The sequence below is a fragment of the Macaca nemestrina genome, chromosome 15, assembly GCF_043159975.1.
Source record: "Macaca nemestrina isolate mMacNem1 chromosome 15, mMacNem.hap1, whole genome shotgun sequence".
Taxonomy (NCBI): Eukaryota; Metazoa; Chordata; class Mammalia; order Primates; family Cercopithecidae; genus Macaca; species Macaca nemestrina.
Window position 1 is genome coordinate 32,155,836 of NC_092139.1, and position 22,695 is coordinate 32,178,530.

Sequence of the window (22,695 nt, forward strand, 5' to 3'; positions counted from 1 at the left end):
ATAATCATTTAAAAATTAGATGCCGGTTGGGTGTGGTCGGTCATACCTATAATCCCAGTTCTTAGGGAGGGTGAGGCAGGAGGATTGCTTGAGTTCAGGAGCTCCCGATGAGCTGGGACAACATTGTGAGACCCTGTCTCTACAAAATATAAAAAAGTTAGCCCAGTGTGGATGTGGTGGCATGTGCCTGTAATCTCAGCTACTCAGGAGACTGAGGTGGGAGGATTGCTTTCAGCCCAAGAGGTTGGAGGCTCCAGTGAGCCATGATTGCGCCACTGTACTCCAGTCTGGGTGACAGAGCCACACTCTGCCTCAAAAAAATACAACTTAGATGCACGTTGCGAAATTGCCCTCTAGAAAGGTCACCCCAGTGTATCCTTTCATCAGTCATGCAGGAGCCTGTCTGCTTTCTTGTACTTTCACCAGCACTGGTGTCCTAGTCAAACTTTTGGGTTTGCAGATCTGATAAGTGAAAAATAGCATCTTCTGGTTTTACTGATTTGCATTTCTCTAATCTGGAATGACCTTGTGCATCTCTTCCTAAGTTTACTGGGGAGAATCCTTAAGATTTTGAGACGCATGCATAGATAGTCATGGGTGGGTGAGCATTCCAGAGGGAGGCACCTATACAATTGCAAAGGCAAAGCATGGGGGGAGTGTTTAGGAAAGATTTATTCAGCAAATACTTACTGTGCAGTTACAATATTTAAGTTGCTGTGAAGCTGCAATGCCGTATAAGGAACCTTCTCTTCTAAGACATGTTTGTGTTCCTTATCAGGGTTGAAAATTCTAGGTGGCCCCAGGTGAGTTTTTAGAGAGCAGCCTCAGAAGTTGAGAATCTGGGTAGCTCCCTTTCTTGTTGGGAGTGTCATGGTTTCTTGGCAGGGCTTTGGAGGATAAGGAGGGTTTGGGAAGGAAGAGATAGGGATGAGGGATCAATAACACATTCTTGCACTGTCGCTCAGGCTGGATTGTAGTGGCGCAATCATAGTTCGCTGCAGCCTCAAGCTCCTGGGCTCAAGCAATCCTTCCACCTTAGCCTCCAGAGTAGCTAGAACTGCAGGTGCATACCACCACACCTGGCTGCTATATTTTTTATTTTTATTTTTTGAACTAGGATCTTGTTCTGTCACCCAGGCTGGAGTTCAGTGGTATGATCATAACTCACTGCAGCTTGGAACTCCAGGGCTCGAGCAATCCTCCTGCCTCAGCCTCCTGAGTAGCTAGGACTACAGGAGCATGCCACCTTGTCTGGCTAATTTTTAAATTTTTTTTGTGCAGACAGGTTCTCGCTATATTGCCCAAGCTATTCTCTTTTTTTTTTTTTTTTTTTTGAGACGGAGTCTCGCTGTGTGGCCCAGGGTGGAGTGCAGTGGCCGGATCTCAGCTCACTGCAAGCTCTGCCTCCCGGGTTTTTACGCCATTCTCCTGCCTCAGCCTCCCGAGTAGCTGGGACTACAGGCGCCCACCACCTCGCCCGGCTAGTTTTTTGTATTTTTTAGTAGAGACGGGGTTTCACCGTGTTAGCCAGGATGGTCTCGAACTCCTGACCTCGTGATCCGCCCGTCTCGGCCTCCCAAAGTGCTGGGATTACAGGCTTGAGCCACCGCGCCCGGCCACGCCCAAGCTATTCTCAAACTCCTGGCCTCAAGTGATCCTCTCACCTTGGCTTCCCAGAGTGCTGCGATTGTAGGCATGAGCCAGCACACCCAGTTTCATTTTCTTTTAAAATAGAATACATTTTCAAATAAAATAATGCAGAGCCCTGACAGATGTGTAGAGTTTAATGTGTCACAGCAGAAGGGACAGGTGCATTTAACATACTACACATACAACTTTGGGGGTTTTAAGCTGAAGTATCTGCCTGTAATCTTTTTTTATATATTGCTTCTAGAAGGTGGATCAAATGGTATAGTGACTCTAATTATGGCTCTAATTGTAGCTATCATTTGTTTAGCTTCCAGCCTGGCTCTGTGCTAGAGGCTCTGCAGGTGTCACTGTTAGTATTGGAAGCTGTATATTACTACCTTTGTTTTCCTCATGAGGACTGGGACACAGAGTCTAAATGACTTGACCAAATTCACAAGAGTAGTCAATGGAGAACACTGATTCAACTGGGTCTTTTAAACCCTGGCATCCAGGTTTTCCCCACTATGCCATACACACTGGGTTTGTTGATGTTGTTTGAAACGGAGTCTCGCTCTGTCACCCAGGCTGGAGTGCAATGGCACGATCTCAGCTCACTGCAGCCTACGCCTCCCAGGTTCAAGCCATTCTTCTGCCTCAGCCTCCTGAGTAGCTGGGATTACAGGCGCGCACTACCATGACTAGCTAATTTTTGTATTCTTAATAGAGACGGGGTTTTACATTTTGGCCAGGCTGGTCTTGAACTCCCAACCTCAAATGATCCACCCACCTTGGCCTCTCAAAGTGCTGGGATTACATGCGTGAGCCACCATGCCCAGCCTGTACACACTGTTCACAGGGAGGGACATGAGAAGGTAATGATCTGTGTCTCAGTCAGCTCAGGCTGCCATAACAAAATACCTGGGCAGCTGGTATTTTGTTAAGGCAAAATACCATAGACTGGTTGGCTCCAACAACAGACTTTCTTTTCTTTTCTTTCTTTCTTTCTTTTTTTTTTTTTTTGAGACGGAGTCTCGATCTGTCATCCAGGCTGGTGTGCGGTGGCATGATCATGGCTCACTGCAACCTCTGCCTCCTGGGTTCAAGTGATTTTCCTGTCGCAGCCTCCCGAGTAGCTGGGATTACAGGTACACACCACCACATCCAGCTAATTTTTTTTGTTTGTTTTGGTTTTTCTTAGTGGAGATGGGGCTTCACCATGCTGTCCAGGCTGGTCTCAAACTCCTGACCTTGTGATCTGCTTGCTTCAGCCTCCCAAAGTGCTAGGATTACAGGCATGAGCCACTATACCCAGCCCAGACATTTATTTCTAACAGTTTTGCTTGTGCAGAAGTACAAGATCAAGTGCCAGCCAATGTGATTCCTGGCTTGTAGATAGCTGTCTCCTTCCTTTTTTTTTTTTTTTTTTTTAAAGAGATGGGGTCTTTGGGCGGGCGTAGTGGGTCATGCCTGTAATCCCAGCACTTTGGAAGGCCGAGGCGGGCGGATCAGGAGGTCGGGAGATCGAGACCATCCTGCCTAACATGGTGAAACCCCGTCTCTACTAAAAATACGAAAAATTAGCCGGGCGCGGTGGCGGGTGCCTGTAGTCCCAGCTACTTGGGAGGCTGAGGCAGGAGAATGGTGTGAACCTGGTAGGTGGAGCTTGCAGTGAGCCAAGATTGTGCCACTGCACTCCAGCATGGGCGACAGAGCAAGACTCTGTCTCAAAAAAAAAAAAAGGAAAAGAAAAGAGATGGGGTTTTGCTATGTTGCCCAGGCAGATCTCAAACTCACAGCCTCAAGCAATCCTCCCATCTTGGCCTCCCAAAATGCTGGGATTACAGGCGTGAGCCACTACACCTGGCCTCTTCCTCTTGTAAGGCCCCAGCCCTAGGCTGGGCACGGTGGGTCATGCCTATAATCCCAGCACTTTGCGGGGATGAGGCAGGTGGATCACTTGAGGTGAGGAGTTCGAGACCAGCCTGGCCAATATGGTGAAACCTGTCTCTACTAAAAGTACAAAAATTATCTAGGTGTGGTGGCAGGCACCTGTAGTCCCAGCTGCTCGGGAGGCTGAGGCAGGAGAATTGCTTGAACTTGGGAGGTGGAGGTTGCAGTGAGCCGACATCACACCACTGCACTCCAGCCTGGGCAACAGAGTGAGACTCTATCTAAAAAATAAAATAAAATCAAAATAAGGGGCCCCAGCCCTATGGGGTGATGGTCTCTATGACCTCATTTAACCGTTATCATCTCATCTAAAAGGCCCTGTCTTCAAATATTGTCACAACAGAAGTTAGGGCTTCAATATATGAATTTGGTGAAGACACAAACATTCAGTTCCTAACAGCACAGTACCAGTAAAGAGAAAAGATTAAGACACACAAAACTGTAAGAGTCTGTTCTAGGTGCATAATAAAGTGTTACAATTTATTGTTGTCTTACACAAGTAATGAGATGTTTATGGGTGGGGGGAACCCAAGAAAATATGAGGCCAGGTGCATGGCTTATGCCTGTAATTCCAGCACTTTGGGAGGCTCAGGTGGGTAGATTGCTTGAGCCCAGGAGTTGGAGACAATCCTGGGCAACAAAGTGAGATCCTGTCTTTATATTAAAAAAAAGTAATTAGCCAGGTGTGGTGGCATATGCCTGTAGTCCCAGCTACTCTGGAGGCTGAGGTGGGAGGATCGCTTGAGCCCAGGAGGCAGAGGTTGCCGTGAGCCGAGATTGCATCACTGCACTCCAACCTGGGAAACAGAGAGACCCTATCTCAGGGAAAAAAAAAAAAAAAAAAGAAAAGAAAAGAAAATATGGATAGGTAAAACAGAAGAAAACAAAAATCATCCAAAGTGGTAACCGCTTTTAATTTTCTGGTGATTTTCCCTTTGTGCATGCGTGTGTGTATGTCTGTCTGTGTGTGTCTGTGTCCTAGAGATATATGTGTGCTTCTGAGTGCGTATGCTCACGGTCTCTCAATACATGTTTCCCAAGTATCCCAATAAACGTGTTTTTCAGATGATGTAGTGACACACGTATATTGACACGGTGGTGGGATTGTGAACATTTGTAACTAGGATGATCAGAACAGGCATAACACCTGGCTGTTACTGTTCTTCCCTCTCAAGTCTCTGCAGTTGCCTGGGGTGGGGCATGCTGACCCAGCAGTAGAAATTGTACTGATGTTCTGTCTTGTTTCCTTCACAGCAGTTCTCAGCCCTGACAGAGGTGCTTTTCCACTTCCTAACTGAGCCAAAAGAGGTAAATAGAACATTCCATGTTAGGAAGAGTGGGTCCGTGGTCCCGGAGATGCTTAAAAAGTGAAGGCCCAAGTTTTCACTGTTCCCTCACTGCAGGTGGAAAGGTTTCTGGCTCAGCTCTCTGAATTTGCCACCACCAATCGTATCAGTCTCAGCTCCCTCAGAAGCATTGTGAAAAGCCTCCTCCTGGTTCCAAATGGTGAGTAACCTCTCTTAGCAGCTGTGGCCAGAGACATTAACTTGACATTCCTTTAGTCCATGGAGTCATTGAAGCATGCTCTGTGGACTGAGCCAGAGTGTTCGGTAATGAGCCAGATGTGTGTGGGACTCAGTCTCTCGAGGGAGCCCGTGTAACAGGTGAACATAGTATAGTGGAATAGCAGTGCCCTGTGGCGCAGCGCAACTCAAAAGTTCAGTCTGTATCCTGGGTTCCATTCCGAGAATGTCCTCTTGTCCTGTCTCTGATAAGGACAGAAATTGAGAATAAGCACTTGGAAACTTTTATAGCAGCTCAACAACGTCCCTTGAATCTAGTATTTTTATTTTTATTTTTTTTTGATATGGAGTCTCTCTCTGTCACCAGGCTGAAGTGCAGTGGTGCAATCTTGGCTCACTGCAAACTCTGCCATCCAGGTTCAAGTGATTCTCCTACCTCAGCCTCCCAAGTAGATGGGATTACAGGCACGCGCCACCACGCCCAGCTAATTTTTGTATTTTTAGTAGAGACCATGTTGGCCGGGATGGTCGTGATCTCTTGACCTTGTGATCTGCTCGCCTCAGCCTCCCAAAGTGCTGGAATTACAGGCGTGAACCACTGCGCCCAGCCTGAATCTAATAATTTTTTTAAATGGAGCATTTTTTCTGTGTTTGATAGGGTCTTGCTCTGTTGCCCAAGCTGGAATACAATGGTGCAGTCATAGCTCACTTCAGCCTCAAACTCCTAGGTTCAAGTGATCCTCCTGCCTCAACCCCCCAAGTAGCTGGGATCACAGGTGGACACCACCCTTCCTGGCTAATGATTTTTGTGTATAGAGATAGAGTCTCTCTATGTAACTCAGGCTAGTCTCAAACTCCTAGGTCAAGTTGTCCTCCTGCCTTATGGATTCCCAAAGTGCTGGGATTACAGGTATAAGCCACCATGCCCAGCTTCAGTTCAAGTGTATTAGAAGTTGGGGGTTTAATTTGTTTGCTTCTGTTCGGCACCTTCCTATGTCTTAGTGAAGTTTCTTCCTTTTGCCCTGTATTGTGCTCCTGAGGTTCAGGGGGCTTGAACCAGAACATTCCAGAGATTTTCAACTGTGAAATTTTCTGAGCCTCGTTTTTATGTGATTCTTGCCTTCTTTTTTTTTTTTTTTTTTTTTTTTTGAGATGGAATTTCAATCTTGTTGCCCAGGCTGCGGTGCAATGGCACGGTCTTGGCTCACCGCAACCTCCGCTTCCTGGGTTCAAGTGGTTCTCCTGCCTCAGCCTCCCAAGTAGCTGGGATTACAGGTACCCACCACCACACCCAGCTAATTTTTTGTATTTTTAGTAGAGACGAGGTTTCACCATGTTGGACAGGCTGGTCTCGAACTCCTGACCTTAGGTGATCCACCCACCTCGGCCTCCCAAAGTGGTAGGATTACAGGAGTGAGTCACTGCACCTGGCCATGAGGTCTTTTTTTTGTTTGTTTTTTTGAGATGGAGTCTTGCTCTGTCGCCTAGGCTGGAGTGCAGTGGCGGAATCTTTACTCACTGCAACCTCCACCTCCCGGGTTCAAGTGCTTCTCCTGCCTGAGCCTCCCGAGTAGCTGGGATTTACAGGTACAGGCAAGTGCCACCAAGCCTGGCTAATTTTTGTATTTTTAGTAGAGATGGGGTTTCACTATGTTGGCCAGGCTGGTCTTGAACTCCTGACCTCGTGATCTGCCCGCCTTGGCTTCCCAAAGTGCTGGGATTACAGACGTGAGCCATTGCACTCAGCCAAAGTCTTTTTATATAGGAATACTTTTTTTATTTTATTTATTTTTTTTTTTTGAGACAGGCTTTTGCTCTGTTGCCCACACTGGAATGCAGTGGCATGATCTCAGCTTACTGCAACCTGCGCCTCCCAAGCTTAAGTGATCCTCCCATGTCAGCCTCCAGAGTAGCTGGGACTACAGGCGTGCACCACCACACCCGGCTATTTTTGGTAGTATTATTATTATTATTTGTAGAGATGGGGTTTTGCCATGCTGGCCAGGCTGGTTTCAAATTCCTGAGCTCAAGTGATCTGCCCGCCTCAGTCTCCCAAAGTGTTAGAATTACAGGTGTGAGCCATTGCACCAGGAGGAATAAATTTTCATTTTAAACTTTCAAAAACAGTACAGAGCTATAGAGAGTGAAAAGTAAAAATCCCCTTTTACTCTCTTCCTACTCTCGTCCCTAGAAATAATCACAATATAATTTTGGACTATAGCCTTTTATATTTTTATGTACACTAATGAACATATACATTTATGTAGCTTTGTTTTCATAAATGGTAGCAAACCGTAAAACGTGTCCTGGAACTCACATTTTTTTCATTATACCTGGTGACATCACCTTCATTCTTTAGGTGGCTGTAATATCCCATAGACTGAATATATCTCCTTTTAATCTATTTCCTGTTGTTGGATATTTCCATTGTTCTCACATCTCACCCTTACAAACAACGCCACAGTGAACATCGTTACAACCTCTTCTTACTCACAAATGTGAGTATTTCGAGACCAGCCTGACCAACACGGTACCTAAAGTGCAGAACCACAAGCCTTTTTTTTTTTTTTTTTTTCCTGAGACAGTCTCATTCTGTCACCCAGGCTGGAATGCAGTGGTGCGATCTCGGCTCGCTGCAACCTCCACCTCCCGGGTTCAAGTGATTCTTCTACCTCAGCCTTCTGAGTAGCTAGGATTACAGGTGCCTACCACCATGCCTGGCTAATTTTTGTAGTTTTAGTAGAGACCAAGTTTCACCATGTTGGCCAGGTTGGTCTTGAACTCCTGACCTCAGGTGATCTGCCGGCCACGCCTTCCAAAGCGCTGGGATTACAGGCATGAGCCACCATGCCCATCCAGAACCATAAGTCATTATTCTCATTCTCTAGCCTTCATCTTTGGAAATGGGTTTATCTAAGGGCTGAGACCTGTCTACCAAATACCTGCTATGGGCACTAATTTTTCGGGAGACCTCTGTCTAGTGTCCCTGTCCCCAGTCTTTCCTGTCTTCCTCATCTATGCTCCCCACCACACTGTACACTGTATCCTTTTTTTTGTTGTTTGTTTTTTGGAGACAGAGTTTTGCTCTTGTCACTCAGACTGGAGTACAGTGGCAAGATCTCGAATCTTGTCTCACTGCAACCTCCATCTCCCAGGTTCAAACAATTCTTCTGCCTCAGTCTCCTGAGTAGCTGGAACTACAGGCATGCACCACCACGCCTGGCTAATTTTTCGTATTTGTATTTGTATTATTTATTATTTCTTTTCTTTTTTTTTTTTTTTGAGACAGAGTCTCGCTCTGTCGCCCAGGCTGGAGTGCAGTGGCCGGATCTCACCTCACTGCAAGCTCCGCCTCCCGGGTTCACGCCATTCTCCTGCCTCAGCCTCCCGAGTAGCTGGGACTACAGGCACCCGCCACCTCGCCCGGCTAGTTTTTTATGTATTTTTAGTAGAGACAGGGTTTCACCGTGTTAGCCAGGATGGTCTCGATCTCTTGACCTTGTGATCCGCCCATCTCGGCCTCCCAAAGTGCTGGGATTACAGGCTTGAGCCACCGTGCCCGGCCTATTTTCTTTTTTTTGAGATGGATTCTCACTCTCTCACCCAGGCTGGAGTGCAGTAGTGTGATCTTGGCTCACTGCAACCTCCACCTCCTGGGTTCAAGCGATTTTCCTGCCTCAGCCTCCCAAATAGCTGGGAGTACAGATGCGCACCACCACACTCAGCTAATTTTTTTTTTTTTTTTTTGAGACAAAGTCTTGCTCTGTCGCCCAGGCTGGAGTGCAGTGGCATGATTTCGGCTCACTGCAAACCTCCGTTTCCTGGGTTCAAGCAATTCTCTTGCCTCAGCCTCCTGAGTAGCTGGCATTACAGGCGCCCACCAACAGGCCTGGCTTTTTTTTTTTTTTTGTATTTTTAGTAGAGACGACGTTTCTCCATGTTGGCCAGGCTGGTCTCGAACTCCTGACCTCAGGTAATCCGCCCGCCTTGGCCTCCCAAAGTGCTGGGATTACAGGCGTGAGCCACCCTGCCCAGCAATTTTTTGTACTTTTAGTAGAGTTGGGGTTTCACCATGTTGGCCTGGCTGGTCTCGAACTCCTGACCTGAGGTGATCCACCTGCCTTGGCCTCCCAAAGTCCTGAGATTATAGGTGTGAGCCACCGTGCCCTGCCTATTAAAAATAAATAGAGTCAGGGTCTTCCTGTGTTGCCCAGTCTGATCTCCATCTATCCTAGGCTCAAGCGATCCTCCCGCCTCGGATTCTAAAAGTGCTGGGATTACAGGCATGAGCCACCACACCTGGCCCCCCACTGGATCCTGTTAGATTGCCTTCAGCTGTTCCCAGTCCTTGAGCTCCACCCCTGTGCTGTCTCAGAAAGCCTTCCCAAATCGCTTGAGTTCACAGTGACCTCCCCTTCCAGCATCTGAGATATGCTTTTTATCTGTAGCTATCATTTTGGTCAGTACTCATTTACAGGTTTCTGTTGTTCCTGCTGTTTTGTTTGTATCTGATGTATCTGTCTCATGGCTCTAATAGATAGTTCCTCAAAGTCAGGGGCTAGTCTTGTTCTTTCCTAAGCCATGGTTAGAAGCAAGGTAATGGCATAAAGCAGGTGCTCAGTACATGCAGAGCGAATTGAATATGATTTAGGAGATGCTGTGACTGTCACAGGGGACGTTGAGTCTATATTTTCCTTCTTTTTTTGCAAGGGGACAAGGTCTCACGCGGACTGATCAGCATAACTCACTGCAACCTCCACCTCCAGGGCTTAAGTGATTCTTCTACTTCAGCCTCCTGAGTAGCTGGGACTACAGATGCCCCAACACACCTGGCTAATTTTTGTATTTTTTGTAGAGACGAGGTTTTACCATGTTGCCCTGGCTGGTCTTGATTCTTGAGCTCAAGCAGTCTGCCTGCTTTGGCCTCCCAAAACGCTGGTATTACAGGCATGAACCACCATGCCTGGCCTAGTTTATATTTTTCTCTTTTTCTGAGATGGAGTTTCGCTCTTGTCTCCCAGGCTGGAGTGCAGTGGCTCAGTCTCGGCTCACTGCAACCTCTGCCTCTCGAGTTCAAGCGATTTTCCTGCCTCAGCCTCCTGAGTAGCTGGGATTACAGGCATGTGCCACCATGCCCGGCTAATTTTTGTATTTTTAGTACAGACGGGGTTTCACCATGTTGGCCAGGCTGGTCTCAAACTCCTGATCTCAGGTGATCTGCCCACCTCAGCCTCCCAAAGTGCTGGGATTGCAGGTGTGAGCCACTGTGCCTGGCCTATAGTAGGTCATTTTCTATAGATATAGAGGAAATTGAGGAACTCAGCATACCAATGAAGAGATGGGCTTTTCAGGCTCACTCTGATTTGAGTTTTGGTCCCATCACTGAATGTAGCCATTTGGTCCTGGACAATTCAGCCTTGTAGAACCTCAGTTTCTTATCTGAAAAGTAGAATAATAATAGCAGCTTATTGTGGTGTTAGGAATGAATGGACGAATGCCTGTAAAGTACTTAACACAGTGTTTGCTCAACTGTAACCTTTGTTTTGTTGGGACTTTTGTTGAGCCAGGGTCTTGCTCTGTTGCCCAGGCTGGTCTTGAAGTCCTTGGCTGAAATGATTCTCCTGTCTTAACCTCCCAAGTAGCTGGGATTATAGGCGTGTTACTGTGCCCAGCTGTTATGGCCTTTATTTATTGATAGAGCAGCTAGTGATCAGTCCTATTCCTTTATGTTAAATTATGGGATAAAACTTTTACCTAATAATGAGGATGTGAATGTATGTCTGGGCTAGTTAATGTCCCAAAGCCTTCTAAGTTTTATTTTATTTTATTTTATTGTATTTTATTTTTTTGAGATGGAGTTTTGCTCTTGTTGCCCACACTGGAGTGCAGTGGCACCATCTTGGCTCACTACAACCTCCGCCTCACAGGTTCAAGCGATTCTCCTGTCTTAGCCTCCTGAGTAGCTGGGATTACAGGCACTCGCTACCATGCCTGGCTAATTTTTTATATTTTTATTAGAGATGGGGTTTCACCTTGTTGACCAAGCTGGTCTCGAACTCCTGACCTCAGGTGATCCACCCCGCCTTGTCCTCCCAAAGTGCTGGGATTACAGGTGTAAGCCACTGCCCCCGGCCTTCCTGGCCCCTTCTTATCGTTTGTCCTTGTGCATTCCTTCTTTCTAGTCCCAAAGGCTGCCATCCCAGAACAGTTTCTTAGCCCTGCATGTCTAGTTGTGGCAGTTACATCTCCACCTCCATTCTCCCATCCAGACTCCAGTTTGCCCTGGAGCACACTTACTACAGCACAGCTTGGATCATGCTGCTCCTCTCAACTGTTTACCTTGCGTAATGAAGTCTGTAGGCCTCAGTTTGGTATTCAAGGCCTTTCCTAATCTAATCTGCAATGTAAGAGCCTCCAGGCCCTCATCACTGTCCTTTCCCTTTAGCCTGGTCCTGCCTGTGCAACAAGCTGTTATTGTAGAAGTACAGTTTGTTAGAGCTGAAGTGGCCCCAAGAAACCACCAGATCAGTCTTCCTCAAATTGGTGTGTCCAGAGTCCGAAATACTCTCCCCCCAACCCCAGCCTTGGAACCCTGGAGATTCAAGCACACATTGACACATCTCAGGTTCTGAAAAGTCTTGCAGTAAAGAAACCTGCTTAACCAGTATCTGTGAAGCATAGTTAATGATGGAACTTTTTGGTTTCTTTTTTTCTTTTTGGCAGGTGGAGAGTCAAGTAAAAACTTTGTAAAGTACTGATCTTTTTTTGGCATTTTGTTTTATTTTATTTTATTTATTTATTTGAGACAGAGTCTCGCTTGTTGCCCAGGCTGGAATGCAGTGGCACAGTCTCTGCTCACTGCAACCTCTGCCTCCTGAGTTTAAGCGATTCTCCTGTCTCAGCCTCCCAAGTAGCTGGGATCACAGGCCCATGCCGTCACGCCCAGCTAATTTTTTGTATTTTAGTAGAGACGGAGTTTCACTGTGTTGCCCAGGCTGGTCCCGAAATCCTGAGCTCAGGCAGTCCATCCACCTTGGCCTCTCAAAGTGCTGTGATTACAGGCGTGAGCCACCGCGTCTGGCCCCTTTTTATTTTATTTATTTTATTTATTTATTTATTTATTTATTTTTTGAGACGGAGTCTCCCTCTGTCGCCCAGGCTGAAGGGCAGTGGCCGGATCTCAGCTCACTACAAGCTCCTCCTTCCGGGTTTACACCATTCTCCTGCCTCAGCCTCCTGAGTAGCTGGGACTACAGGCGCCCGCCACCTTACCTGGCTAGTTTTTTGTATTTTTTAGTACAAAAAACCGTGTTAGCCAGGATGGTCTTGATCTCCTGACCTCGTGATCCGCCTGTCTCGGCCTCCCAAAGTGCTGGGATTACAGGCTTGAGCCACCGCGCCCGGCCTATTGATTTATTTTTTTGAGACAGTCTTGCTCTGTCACCGAGGCTCGAGTGCAGTGGTACAATCTTAGCTCTCTGCAACCTCCACCTCCTGGGTTCAAGCGATTCTCCTGCCACAGCCTCCTGAGTAGCTGGGATTACAAGCACAACACTACACCAGGCTAATTTTTTTTTTTTTTTTTTTTTTTTGGTAGAGAGGAGGTTTTACTATATCGGCCGGGGTGGTCTCAAACTCCTGACCTCAGGTGATCCACTTACCTCAGCCTCCCAAAGTGCTGAGGTTACAAGCATGAGTTACTGCGCCTGGCCTTTTTTGCCTTTTTTAAGAAATGTTTTTCTTGTACTATTTAGTATATAATTCTTTAAAACACCTGACTTCAGCCAGGCACAATGACTCATGCCTGTAATACCAGCACTGTGGGAAGTCAAAGGGGGAGAATCTCTTGAGGCCAGTAGTTGGAGAACAGCCTGGGCAACGTAGTGAGACCCTGCCTCTACAAAAAATGGAAAAACAATGGCCAGGTATGGTGACTCATGCCTGTAATCCCAGCACTTTGGGAGGCTGAGGCAGGCGGATCACTTGAGGTCAGAAGTTTGAGACCAGCCTGGCCAACATGACAAAACCCTATCTCTACTAAAAATACAAAAATGAGCCAGGCGTGATGGCACATGCCTGTAACCCCAGCTACTTGGGAGGATGAGGCATGAAAATTGCTTGAACCTGGGAGGCAGAGGTTGCAGTGAGCCAAGATTACACCATGCACTCCTACCTGGGTGACGGTGAGACTCTGTCTAATAAAAAAAATATTAACTGGGCATGGTGGTGCGCACCTGCAGTCCCAACTACTTGCCTGTAGTCTCAGCTACTTCAGACGCTGAGACAGGAAGATCCCTTGAGCCCAGGAGTCCAGGCTGCAGTGAGCCATGATTGCACCACTGCCCTCCAGTTTGCACAACAGAGGAAGACCCTGTCTCTAAAAAACAAACCAAAGAAAACCCTTCAAAAGTGACTAACCCATGGCCAGATTGATTCATGTGGACCCCACCCATGGCTTCTCACTGCTCTCTGAACTGGATTACTTTAGTTTAGTTTAGTTTTAGAGATGTGGGGGTCTTGCTGTGTTGGTTGGGCTGGTCTCAACTCCTGGCCTCAAGCAATCCTCCCACTTCAGCCTGCTGAGTAGCTGGGATTACAGGTGTGGGCAACATGCCCAGTGCAAACTGGATTATGTTAAAGGCAGTATCAGACATATCATTTTATTCCTGAATACTTAGTTATCTATCTCTAAAAAAAAAAGGAATTTCCCCCTTATCAAACTACAATGCCATTATCATATCTAAAAGGAAAATACAAGGTCAGTATTAATTTCCCCATTGTCTCCTGTATTTTGTTTGTTTGGAGTGAGTTCCCATCAGGATCTCGATAGGATTCCAGTCCAGCACGTGGCTGCTGGGTGGCCCTCCTGTGCTTGCTTACTCACCAAGGATTTAATAGCTCGGAGACCTAATGGTACCTGAGAACTAATAGTAGACTTATACTTTTATTACAAGGATAAAGATAATAAATGTAACAAGGCGCTCACTTCTCTAAGTGGTAGCGCACTGCTGCTAATGTTATGATTGTCATTTTTATTAGGTGTTATCTCCTAGCTGAGATTACAGATAACTTGGCAGTAGGGTCACTATTTAAGCCTGTTTTTAATTAATTAATTTATTTATTTTTGATTAATTTTTTTTGAGACAGAGTCTCGCTCTGTCACCCAGGTTGGAGTACAGTGGCGTGATCACAGCTCACTGCAGCCTTGACTCCCTAAGCTCCATCGAGCCTCCGACCTAAGCCTCCCAAGTAGCTGGGACCACAGGTGCGTGCCATCACTCCTGGCTGATTTTTGTATTTTTGGTAGAGACAGGGTTTTGCCATGTTTCCTAGGCTGGTCTTGAACTCCTGAGTTCAAGCAGTCACCTGCCTCAGCCTCCCAAAGTGCTGGGATATAGGCATGAGCCACCACGCCTGGCCGCCTGTTTTTTAATTTTATTTTATTCTTTTTGTTTGTTTGTTTTTTTAAGACTGGGTCTGGCTGTGTTGCCCAGGTTGGATCGCAGTGGCACAGTCTCTGCTAACTGTAGCCTTGACTTCCTGAGTTTCAGTGAGCCTCCCACCTCAGCCTCCCACGCAGCTGGGACCACAAGTGCATGCCACCGCTCCCAGCTAATTTTTGTATTTTTGATAGGGTTTTGCCGTGTTTCCTAGGCTGGTCTTGAACTCCTGAGTTCAAGCAGTCCACCTGCCTCAGCCTCCCAAAGTGCTGGGATATAGGCATGAGCCACCATGCCTGGCTGCCTGTTTTTTTATTATTTATGTTTTGTTTTGTTTTGTTTTGAGACTGGGTCTGGCTGTGTTGCCCAGGCTGGAGTGCAGTGGCACAATCTCTGCTTACTGTAACCTCAACCTCCCCACCCTGCTTGGCTGCCTATTTTTATTTCATTTATTTATTTATTTTTATTTACTTATTTTTTTGAGATGGAGTCCCACTCTGTTGCCCGGGCTGTAGTGCAGTGGCGTGATCTCGGCTCACTGCAACCTCTGCCTCTCGGATTCAAGAGATTCTGCCGCCTCGGCCTCCTGAGTAGCTGAGATTACAGGCATGTGCCACCACACCTGGCTAATTCTTTTTGTTGTTGTTTTGTGTTTTTTTTGAGATGGAATCTCGCTCTATTGCCTAGGCTGGAGTACAGTGGTGCGATCTCGGCTCACTGCAACCTCCACCTGCCGGGTTCAAGCGATTATTCTACTTCAGCCGCCTAAGTAGCTGGGACTACAGCCATGCACCACCATGCCTGGCTAATTTTTGTATTTTTAGTAGAGACGAGGTTTCACCATATTGGCCAGGCTGGCCTCAAACTCCTGACCTCATGATCACCCACCTTAGCCTCCCAAAGTGCTGGGACTACGTGAGCCACCATGCCTGGCCTTAATTTTTTGTATTATTAGCAGAGACGGAGTTTCACCATATTGGCCAGGCTGATCTCGAACTCCTCACCTTGGGTGATCCACTTGCCTTGGCCTCCCAAAGTGCTGAGATTACAACCACCATGCCTGGCCCTATTTTTATTTTGATACTTAGCAAGATATCTGGCCCCTGTGGGTGATCCATAACTGATTTTTATTTTATTTTATTTTATTTTTATAAAAAGGAGGTAACTCCCCTTCCCCACTTCCCAGTGAGTTCTTTGTAGCCACACACACAAAAAAGAATAATCAGCAATGAAGTGTAGTCATAAGTGGTATTTAATCAAACGTTGAACTAAATTCCCCAGGACTGCCAGCCCCATGCGCCACCCTACTATTTTTCTCCATGACACTTTCCCCCTTCTTTCTTTTTTTGTTTTGGCGGGAGGGCAGTTTTATTATTATTTCTTTTTTGAGACAGAGTCATACTGTATTGCCCAGGCTAGAGTGCAATGGCATGATCTCGGCTCACTGCAACCTCTGCCTCCTGGGTTCAAGCGATTCTCCTGCCTCGGCCTCCCGAGTAGCTGGGATTACATGCGCTCACCACCATGCTTGGCTAATTTTTGTATTTTAGTAGAGATGGGGTTTCACCATGTTGGCCAGGCTGGTCTTGAACTCCTGACCTTGAGATCTACCTGCCTTGGCCTCCGAAAGTGCTGGGATTACAGGCATGAGCCACTGTGCCTAGCCTCCCCCTTCTCATACCCTGTGTGGCTTATGTGTTACGTTATTGCTGTGGTCTTTCTCCTGCCAGTAGAATGGAAGCCTCATAAGGGCAGAGATTGTTGTCTGTTCAGTTCATTGATGTTTCCCAGCATCTCTGTGAGCCTTACAGGGTGGCTTCAGCTGGACAGCCTTCGGGGTCAGTAATGACTGGATGAAAGCAGCTCTCCATCCTCTCCCATCTGCTTCCTTCTCTGGGAGTTTTCACCAAGCCTGTGTCCATTCCTTGGGCTCCCATTTGTACACTGAATAAGAACAATGTTTGCTGTTTTTCCACCTGTCTTGGCAAAGCTGAAATCCTCGCCCTCACTTCCATTTGTTTTGTCCTTCATATTGTTTGACAGCTTTGAGGGTTTAGCTAAGGCAACAGTTCTGGTAAAAATTGGTGCCTGTTGCTGGGTGCATTGGCGCACGCCTGCAGTCCCAGCACTTTAGGAGGCCGAGGTGAGTGGATCACCTGAGGTCAGGAGTTCACAAAGAGGCCGGGCATGGTGGCTCACACCTTAATCCTAGCACTTTGGGAGGCTGAGGTGGGCGGATCTGAGGTCAGGAGATCAAGACCATCCTAGTCTCTACGAAAAATGCAAAAAATTAGCTGGGCGTGGTGGCATGCACCTATAGTCCCAACTCCTTGGGAGGGTGAGGCAGGAGAATCACTTGAATCTGGGAGGCATAGGTTGCAGTGAGCCAAGATCGCGCCACTGCACTCTGGTCGGGGGGAAAAGAGTAAGACTCCATGTCTCAAAAAAAAAAAAGAAAAAAAGGACCATCTCAAAGTTATCTGTGTTTGAAGAAGAATTTTTTTTTTTTTTTTTTTTTTTGAGACGGAGTCTTGCTCTGTCTCCCAGGCTGGAGTGCAGTGGCCGGATCTCAGCTCACTGCAAGCTCCTCCTCCCGGGTTCACGCCATTCTCCTGCCTCAGCCTCCCGAGTAGCTGGGACTACAGGCACCCGCCACCTCGCCCGGCTAGTTTTTTTTGTATTTTTTTAGTAGAGACGATGTTTCACGGTGTTAGCCAGGATGGTCTCAATCTCCTGACCTCGTGATCCGCCCGTCTCGGCCTCCCAAAGTGCTGGGATTACAGGCGTGAGCCACCGCGCCCGGCCCTTTTTTTTTTTTTTTTGAGACAGAATCTTGCTCTGCCGCCCAGGCTGGAGTGCAGCAGTGGCACAATCTCGGCTCACTGCAAGCTCCGCCTCCCGGGTTCACGCCATTCTCCTGCCTCAGCCTCCCGAGTAGCTGGGACGATAGGTGCCCACCACCACACCCGGCTAATTTTTTGTGTTTTCAGTAGAGTCGGGGTTTCACCGTGCTAGCCAGGATGGTCTCGATCTCCTGACCTCGTGATCCACTTGCCTCGGCCTCCCAAAGTGCTGGGATTATAGGTGTGAGCCACCGTGCCCGGCCCAGAAGGATGTTCTTAAATTTCCCCATGTATCATGTTCTGCTGACTGCAGTGTTGGAGTTTACACAATTTTCTTTTTTTTTTTTTTTTAAGCTCTGGGGTACACATGCAGGGTGTGCAGGTTTGTTACATAGTATGCCATGGTGGTTTGCTGCACCCGTCAACCCATCACCTAGGGTTTCTTTTCTTTTTTTTTTTTTTGAGATGGAATCTCGCTCTGTCACCAGGCTGGAGTGCAGTGGCGAGATCTCGGCTCACTTAAACCTCTGCCTCCTGGGTTCAAGCGATTCTCCTACCTCAGCCTCGCTAGTAGCTGGGACTACAGACACGTGCCACCATGCCCAGCTAATTTTTATACTTTTTGGTAGATATGGAGTTTCACCACGTTTTCCAGGATGGTCTCGATCTCTTGACCTCGTGTTCCACCTGTCTCGGCCTCCCAAAGTGCTGGGATTACAGGTGTGAGCCACCTTGCCCGGCCCATCACCTAGGTATTAAGCCCATCATGGATTAACTACTTTTCCTAATCCTATCCCTCCCCCCACCCCATCCTCCAAGAGGCCCCAACACAGTTTTCATTCTGTCTGGCATAGGGTCAAAGGTTGAAGGTCTGTCTTGTGGCTGGTATTTGCCTAGGACAAAGGAATCACCAAAGGAAAAAGCTGAAAAAGAGGTTAAGCACTTGAGACCTAGCATGATGCCAATCCATGTTTCAGGTCTGGCCTCTGCCCTCCCGAGGTAACTTCAGGATGGAGAGCTTGCTCTTCGGTCCCTGCAGCTTTGTTGCCTTCGTTGTCAACAACTGTCAAGGCATTGCCTGGTACCGCAGCACCAAGATAGCTTCTGAGAATGGCCTGGTGTTAGAAAGAACTTGGTGTGGGGACCCTCTGGCCTATAAGCCACTTGGCTTTGTTTCCTTTTTTTTTTTTAGACAGAGTCTCACTCTGTCGCCCAGGCTGGAGTGCAGTGGTGTGATCTCGGCTCACTGTAACCTTTGCCTCCCGGGTTCAAGTGATTCTCCTGCCTCAGCCTCCCAAGTAGCTGGGACTACAGGTGTGTGCCACCATGCCCAGCTAATTTTTGTATTTTTAGTGGAGACAGGGTTTCACCGTGTTGACGAGGCTGGTCTCAAACTCCTGACCTCATGTGATCCACCTGCCTCAGCCTCCCAAAGTGCTGGGATTACAGGCGTGAGCCACCATGCCCGGCCAAAGTAACACTTATTTTTATTTATTTATTTTTAGAGATAGAGTCTTGCTCTGTCACCCAGGCTGGAGTGCAGTGGTGCCATCATGGCTCACTGTAGCCTCAAACTCCTGGGCTCAAGCGATCATCCTATCTTAGCCTCCTGAGCAGCTGGATTACAGGTGTGCACCACCACACCCAAGTAATTTTTTATTATTTTTTTGTGGAGGCAGGGTTTTGCTATGATGCCCAGGCTAGTCTCAAATTCCTAGCCTCAAGCAGTCCTCTCATCTCAGCTTCCCAAAGTGCTGGGATTATAGGTGCCTTTCCTTTTTTTCTTGACATTATATTATACAGATTGGTCCATCAAGAGCTACTGAGCTACCTCTTTTTTTTTTTTTTTTTTAAATGAGGTCTCACTCTGTTGCATAGGCTGGAGTGCAGTGATGCAATTATGGTTTACTATAGCCTCAACCTCCTGGGCTCAAGCCATCCTTCCACCTCAGCCTCCTGAGTAGCTGGGACCACAGGTCCATGCCACTATACCTTGCTAATTTTTTTTATTTTGTAGAATAGGGTCTTCCTGTGTTGCCCAGACTGGTCTTGAACCCCTGGGCTCAAGTATCCTCCCACCTCAGCCTCCCAAAGTGCTGGAATGACAGCACTTGGCCTTACATAATTTTTTAAAAGCCTGGATAGCATTCCATTGTAAGGATTCTTGCATTCAACATGTTTTTATTGAGTGCCAACCAATAAACTTTGCCAGGCATTTCTCTCGGAGCTTGGGACACAGCAGTAGGCAAAATGAGCCTAGTCTTTGTTCTTATCAAGCTGATGTTCTAGTGGAAAACTTGATAATAAATATATAACATAAAGTTGGGTAGTTATAAATGCAATGCAGAATATTCCACAGCATTATAGGAGTATGAGTAAAGGGCAGTGCTATTTAAAATAGAATGAAGCTGGGCTTGGCAGCTCATGCCTATAATCCCAGCATTTAGAGAGGCTGAGGTAGGAGTATTGCTTCAGTGCAGGAGTTCGAGGCTGGCAAGATAGTGAGACTCTATCTCTAGAAAAAAATTTTTTTTTTTTTTTTTTTGAGACGGAGTCTTGCTCTGTCGCCCAGGCTGGAGTGCAGTGGCCGGATCTCGGCTCACTGCAAGCTCCGCCTCCCGGGTTCACGCCATTCTCCTGCCTCAGCCTCCCGAGTAGCTGGGACTACAGGCGCCCGCCACCTCGCCCGGCTAGTTTTTTGTATTTTTTTTTTTTTGAGATGGAGTCTCGCTCTGTAGCCCAGGCTGGAGTGCAGTGGCCGGATCTCAGCTCACTGCAAGCTCCGCCTCCCGGGTTCACGCCATTCTCCGGCCTCAGCCTCCCGAGTAGCTGGGACTACAGGCACCCGCCACCTCGCCCGGCTAGTTTTTTGTATTTCTTAGTAGAGACGGGGTTTCACCGTGTTATCCAGGATGGTCTCGATCTCCTGACCTCGTGATCCACCCGTCTCGGCCTCCCAAAGTACTGGGATTACAGGCTTGAGCCACCGCGCCCGGCCAGTTTTTTGTATTTTTTAGTAGAGACGGGGTTTCACCGTGTTAGCCAGGATGGTCTTGATCTCCTGACCTCGTGATCCGCCCGTCTCGGCCTCCCAAAGTGCTGGGATTACAGGCTTGAGCCACCGCGCCCGGCGCCCTAGAAAAAATATTAAAAATTAGGCAAGCATGGTGGGGCGTGCCTCTAGTCCCAGCTACTTAGGAGCCTGAGGTGGGAGGATCCATTAAGCCCAGGAGGTCAAGGCTGTAGTGAGCCGTAATTACACCACTGCAGTCCAGCCTGGGTAAAATCTTATTTTAAATAAGATTAAAAAAAAAAAAAAAAGAAAAAATGTAAAATAGAATGGTCAGGGATCCTTTCTGAGGAGGTAAGAGTCAGGCACAACCCTGAATGAAGCGAAGGGATGAGCTGTGTGCAGAGAACAGCAAGGGCAAATGGCGGGGGGTAGAAAGCTGCTTGGCATATTCTAAAAATAGCAGAGTAAGCAAGGGAGAGAGCCTAGGGGTTCTAAGAGGAGGCCAGAGCATGCAGGGTATTGTACAACCTTTGGATTTTACTGTGAGTGAAATAGGAGATAGTAGAGGGCTTTGAGCAGAAAAAAAGACATGGTCTGACCTGAGTTTTTGTTTGTTGTTTTTGTTGTTGTTTGCTTGTTTGTTTTTGAGACGGAGTCTCGCTCTGTTGCCCAGGCTTGAGTGCAGTGGCAAGATCTCGGCTCACAGCAACCTCTACCTCCCGGGCTCAGATGATTCTCCTGCCTCAGCCTCCCAGCTAATTGTGTAACAGGTACCCAGCCTGTTTTTTTGTTTTGTTTTGTTTTGTTTTTTCTATTTTTTTTTTTTTGGGGACAGAGTCTTGCTCTGTCGCCAGGCTGTGATGCAGTGGCGCCATCTCGGCTCACTGCAACCTCTGCCTCCTGGGTTCAAGCGATTCTCCTGCCTCAGCCTCCCAAGTAGCTGGGAATACAGGCATGTGCCACCATGCCCGGCTAATTTTTGTATTTTTAGTAGAGATGGGGTTTTGCCATGTTGGCCAGGCTAGTCTCGAACTACTGACCTCAAGTGATCCACCTACCTCGGCCTTCCAAAGTGCTGGGATTATAGGCGTGAGCCACTGTGCCTGGTCTCTCCATGACCTTTCGTCCCTACTATCCACATTGCTAAAGAGCTTCCCTTGTATATCTCAGTGTGCTTTTGGGTGCAGCTTGGTTGGGTGAATTCTTGGCAGTACAATTCTTGACTATCTGGATTTGACAGATTTTCTCCCAAAAATGCTTAATCGTTCGTGGTAAATAAAGTTAAAATAATAGCTGAGCATGGTGGCTCCTGTCTGTAATCCCAGCACTTTGGGAGGCCAAGGTGGGTGGATTGCTTGAGTTCAGGAGTTTGAGACCAGTTTCGGCAACTTGGCAAGACCCTGTCCCTACAAAAATTAAAAAAATTAGCTGGGCGTCGTAATCCCAGCTGTGTGGGAGGCTGAGGTGGGAGGATTGCTTGAGCACCCCGCCGGGCAGGGGGAGGTGAGCTGAGATTGCCCAACTGTACTTCAGCCTGGGCGATAGAGTGAAACCCCATCTCACTGTCTCAAAAAAAAAAAAAAAAAAAAAAAAATTACAATAATAAAGCCCAGTGTTTTGGGATTGTCAAATAAAGTATTGGATTTGAATTCAGTATAAACCAAGAAGCTATATTCATGGTAGTTATGAGTTAATTGGATTGGCTGGGAAGTAGCCACCTTCTCAGAGGGCCTTTATGGCTACGGTTTCCTGGGGTCTTGCCTTTTTTATTCTGTGTGGCTTCCTTGCTCACTCTGATTTTGGAGATAAAAGATTTCCTCCCTTTGTTTATATGGTTGATTTTACCGGTACAACAGCCTTTAGGATTGTTTTTCTGGAGTGAGGTGGGGGTGGGGACTTGGGTTTAGGGTATAGGTTCAGGGCCTTCCCTTGATGGTGGTGGGCATCTTCCTATTCTTTAATTAGTCATTTTCTGGTGAACTAAAAAGTGGAAAATTTGAGAGTGGTTGCCAAATTCTGACTGGAGATGTAGCCTGCAGGTTAAACATTGAGAAGCCCAGATTGCTGGCTTTGTTTTCAGGAATTGGAGCCTAGCAAAACAAGGTGGCCACCACAGGGGAGTGTTCCTAGGGCTTCTGAGAAGTTTTGACAGCCCCTCTAGAAGTGACTTGTGAATTTTAGAGGTTAGTCTGTTTGGTCAATCTTGGTGTACTGCTTGAAAGCTAATTTCCTAGGATAACGCCATCCGATAGAACTTTCTCTGCAGATGTAAATGGTCTGTAATCTTCAGTGTTCAA

At 47.2% G+C, this 22,695-nt stretch overlaps 1 protein-coding gene across 7 annotated transcripts in view; it reads left to right on the plus strand.

Moving 5' to 3' along the window:
• Window positions 1-22,695, plus strand: part of LOC105496519 (COMM domain containing 7) — a 38,264-nt gene that overhangs the window by 10,452 nt on the left and 5,117 nt on the right. For 2 of the 7 annotated variants that reach the window (XM_071079515.1, XM_071079513.1), the window contains exons 2-3: window positions 4,834-4,887; window positions 4,953-5,085. In XM_071079515.1, the coding sequence (XP_070935616.1) occupies window positions 4,834-4,887; window positions 4,953-5,085 (187 nt within the window). The remainder of the gene's footprint in view (window positions 1-4,833; window positions 4,888-4,952; window positions 5,086-22,695) is intronic. The other 5 variants (XM_071079516.1, XM_071079514.1, XM_071079517.1 and 2 more) reach the window with 5 other exon arrangements.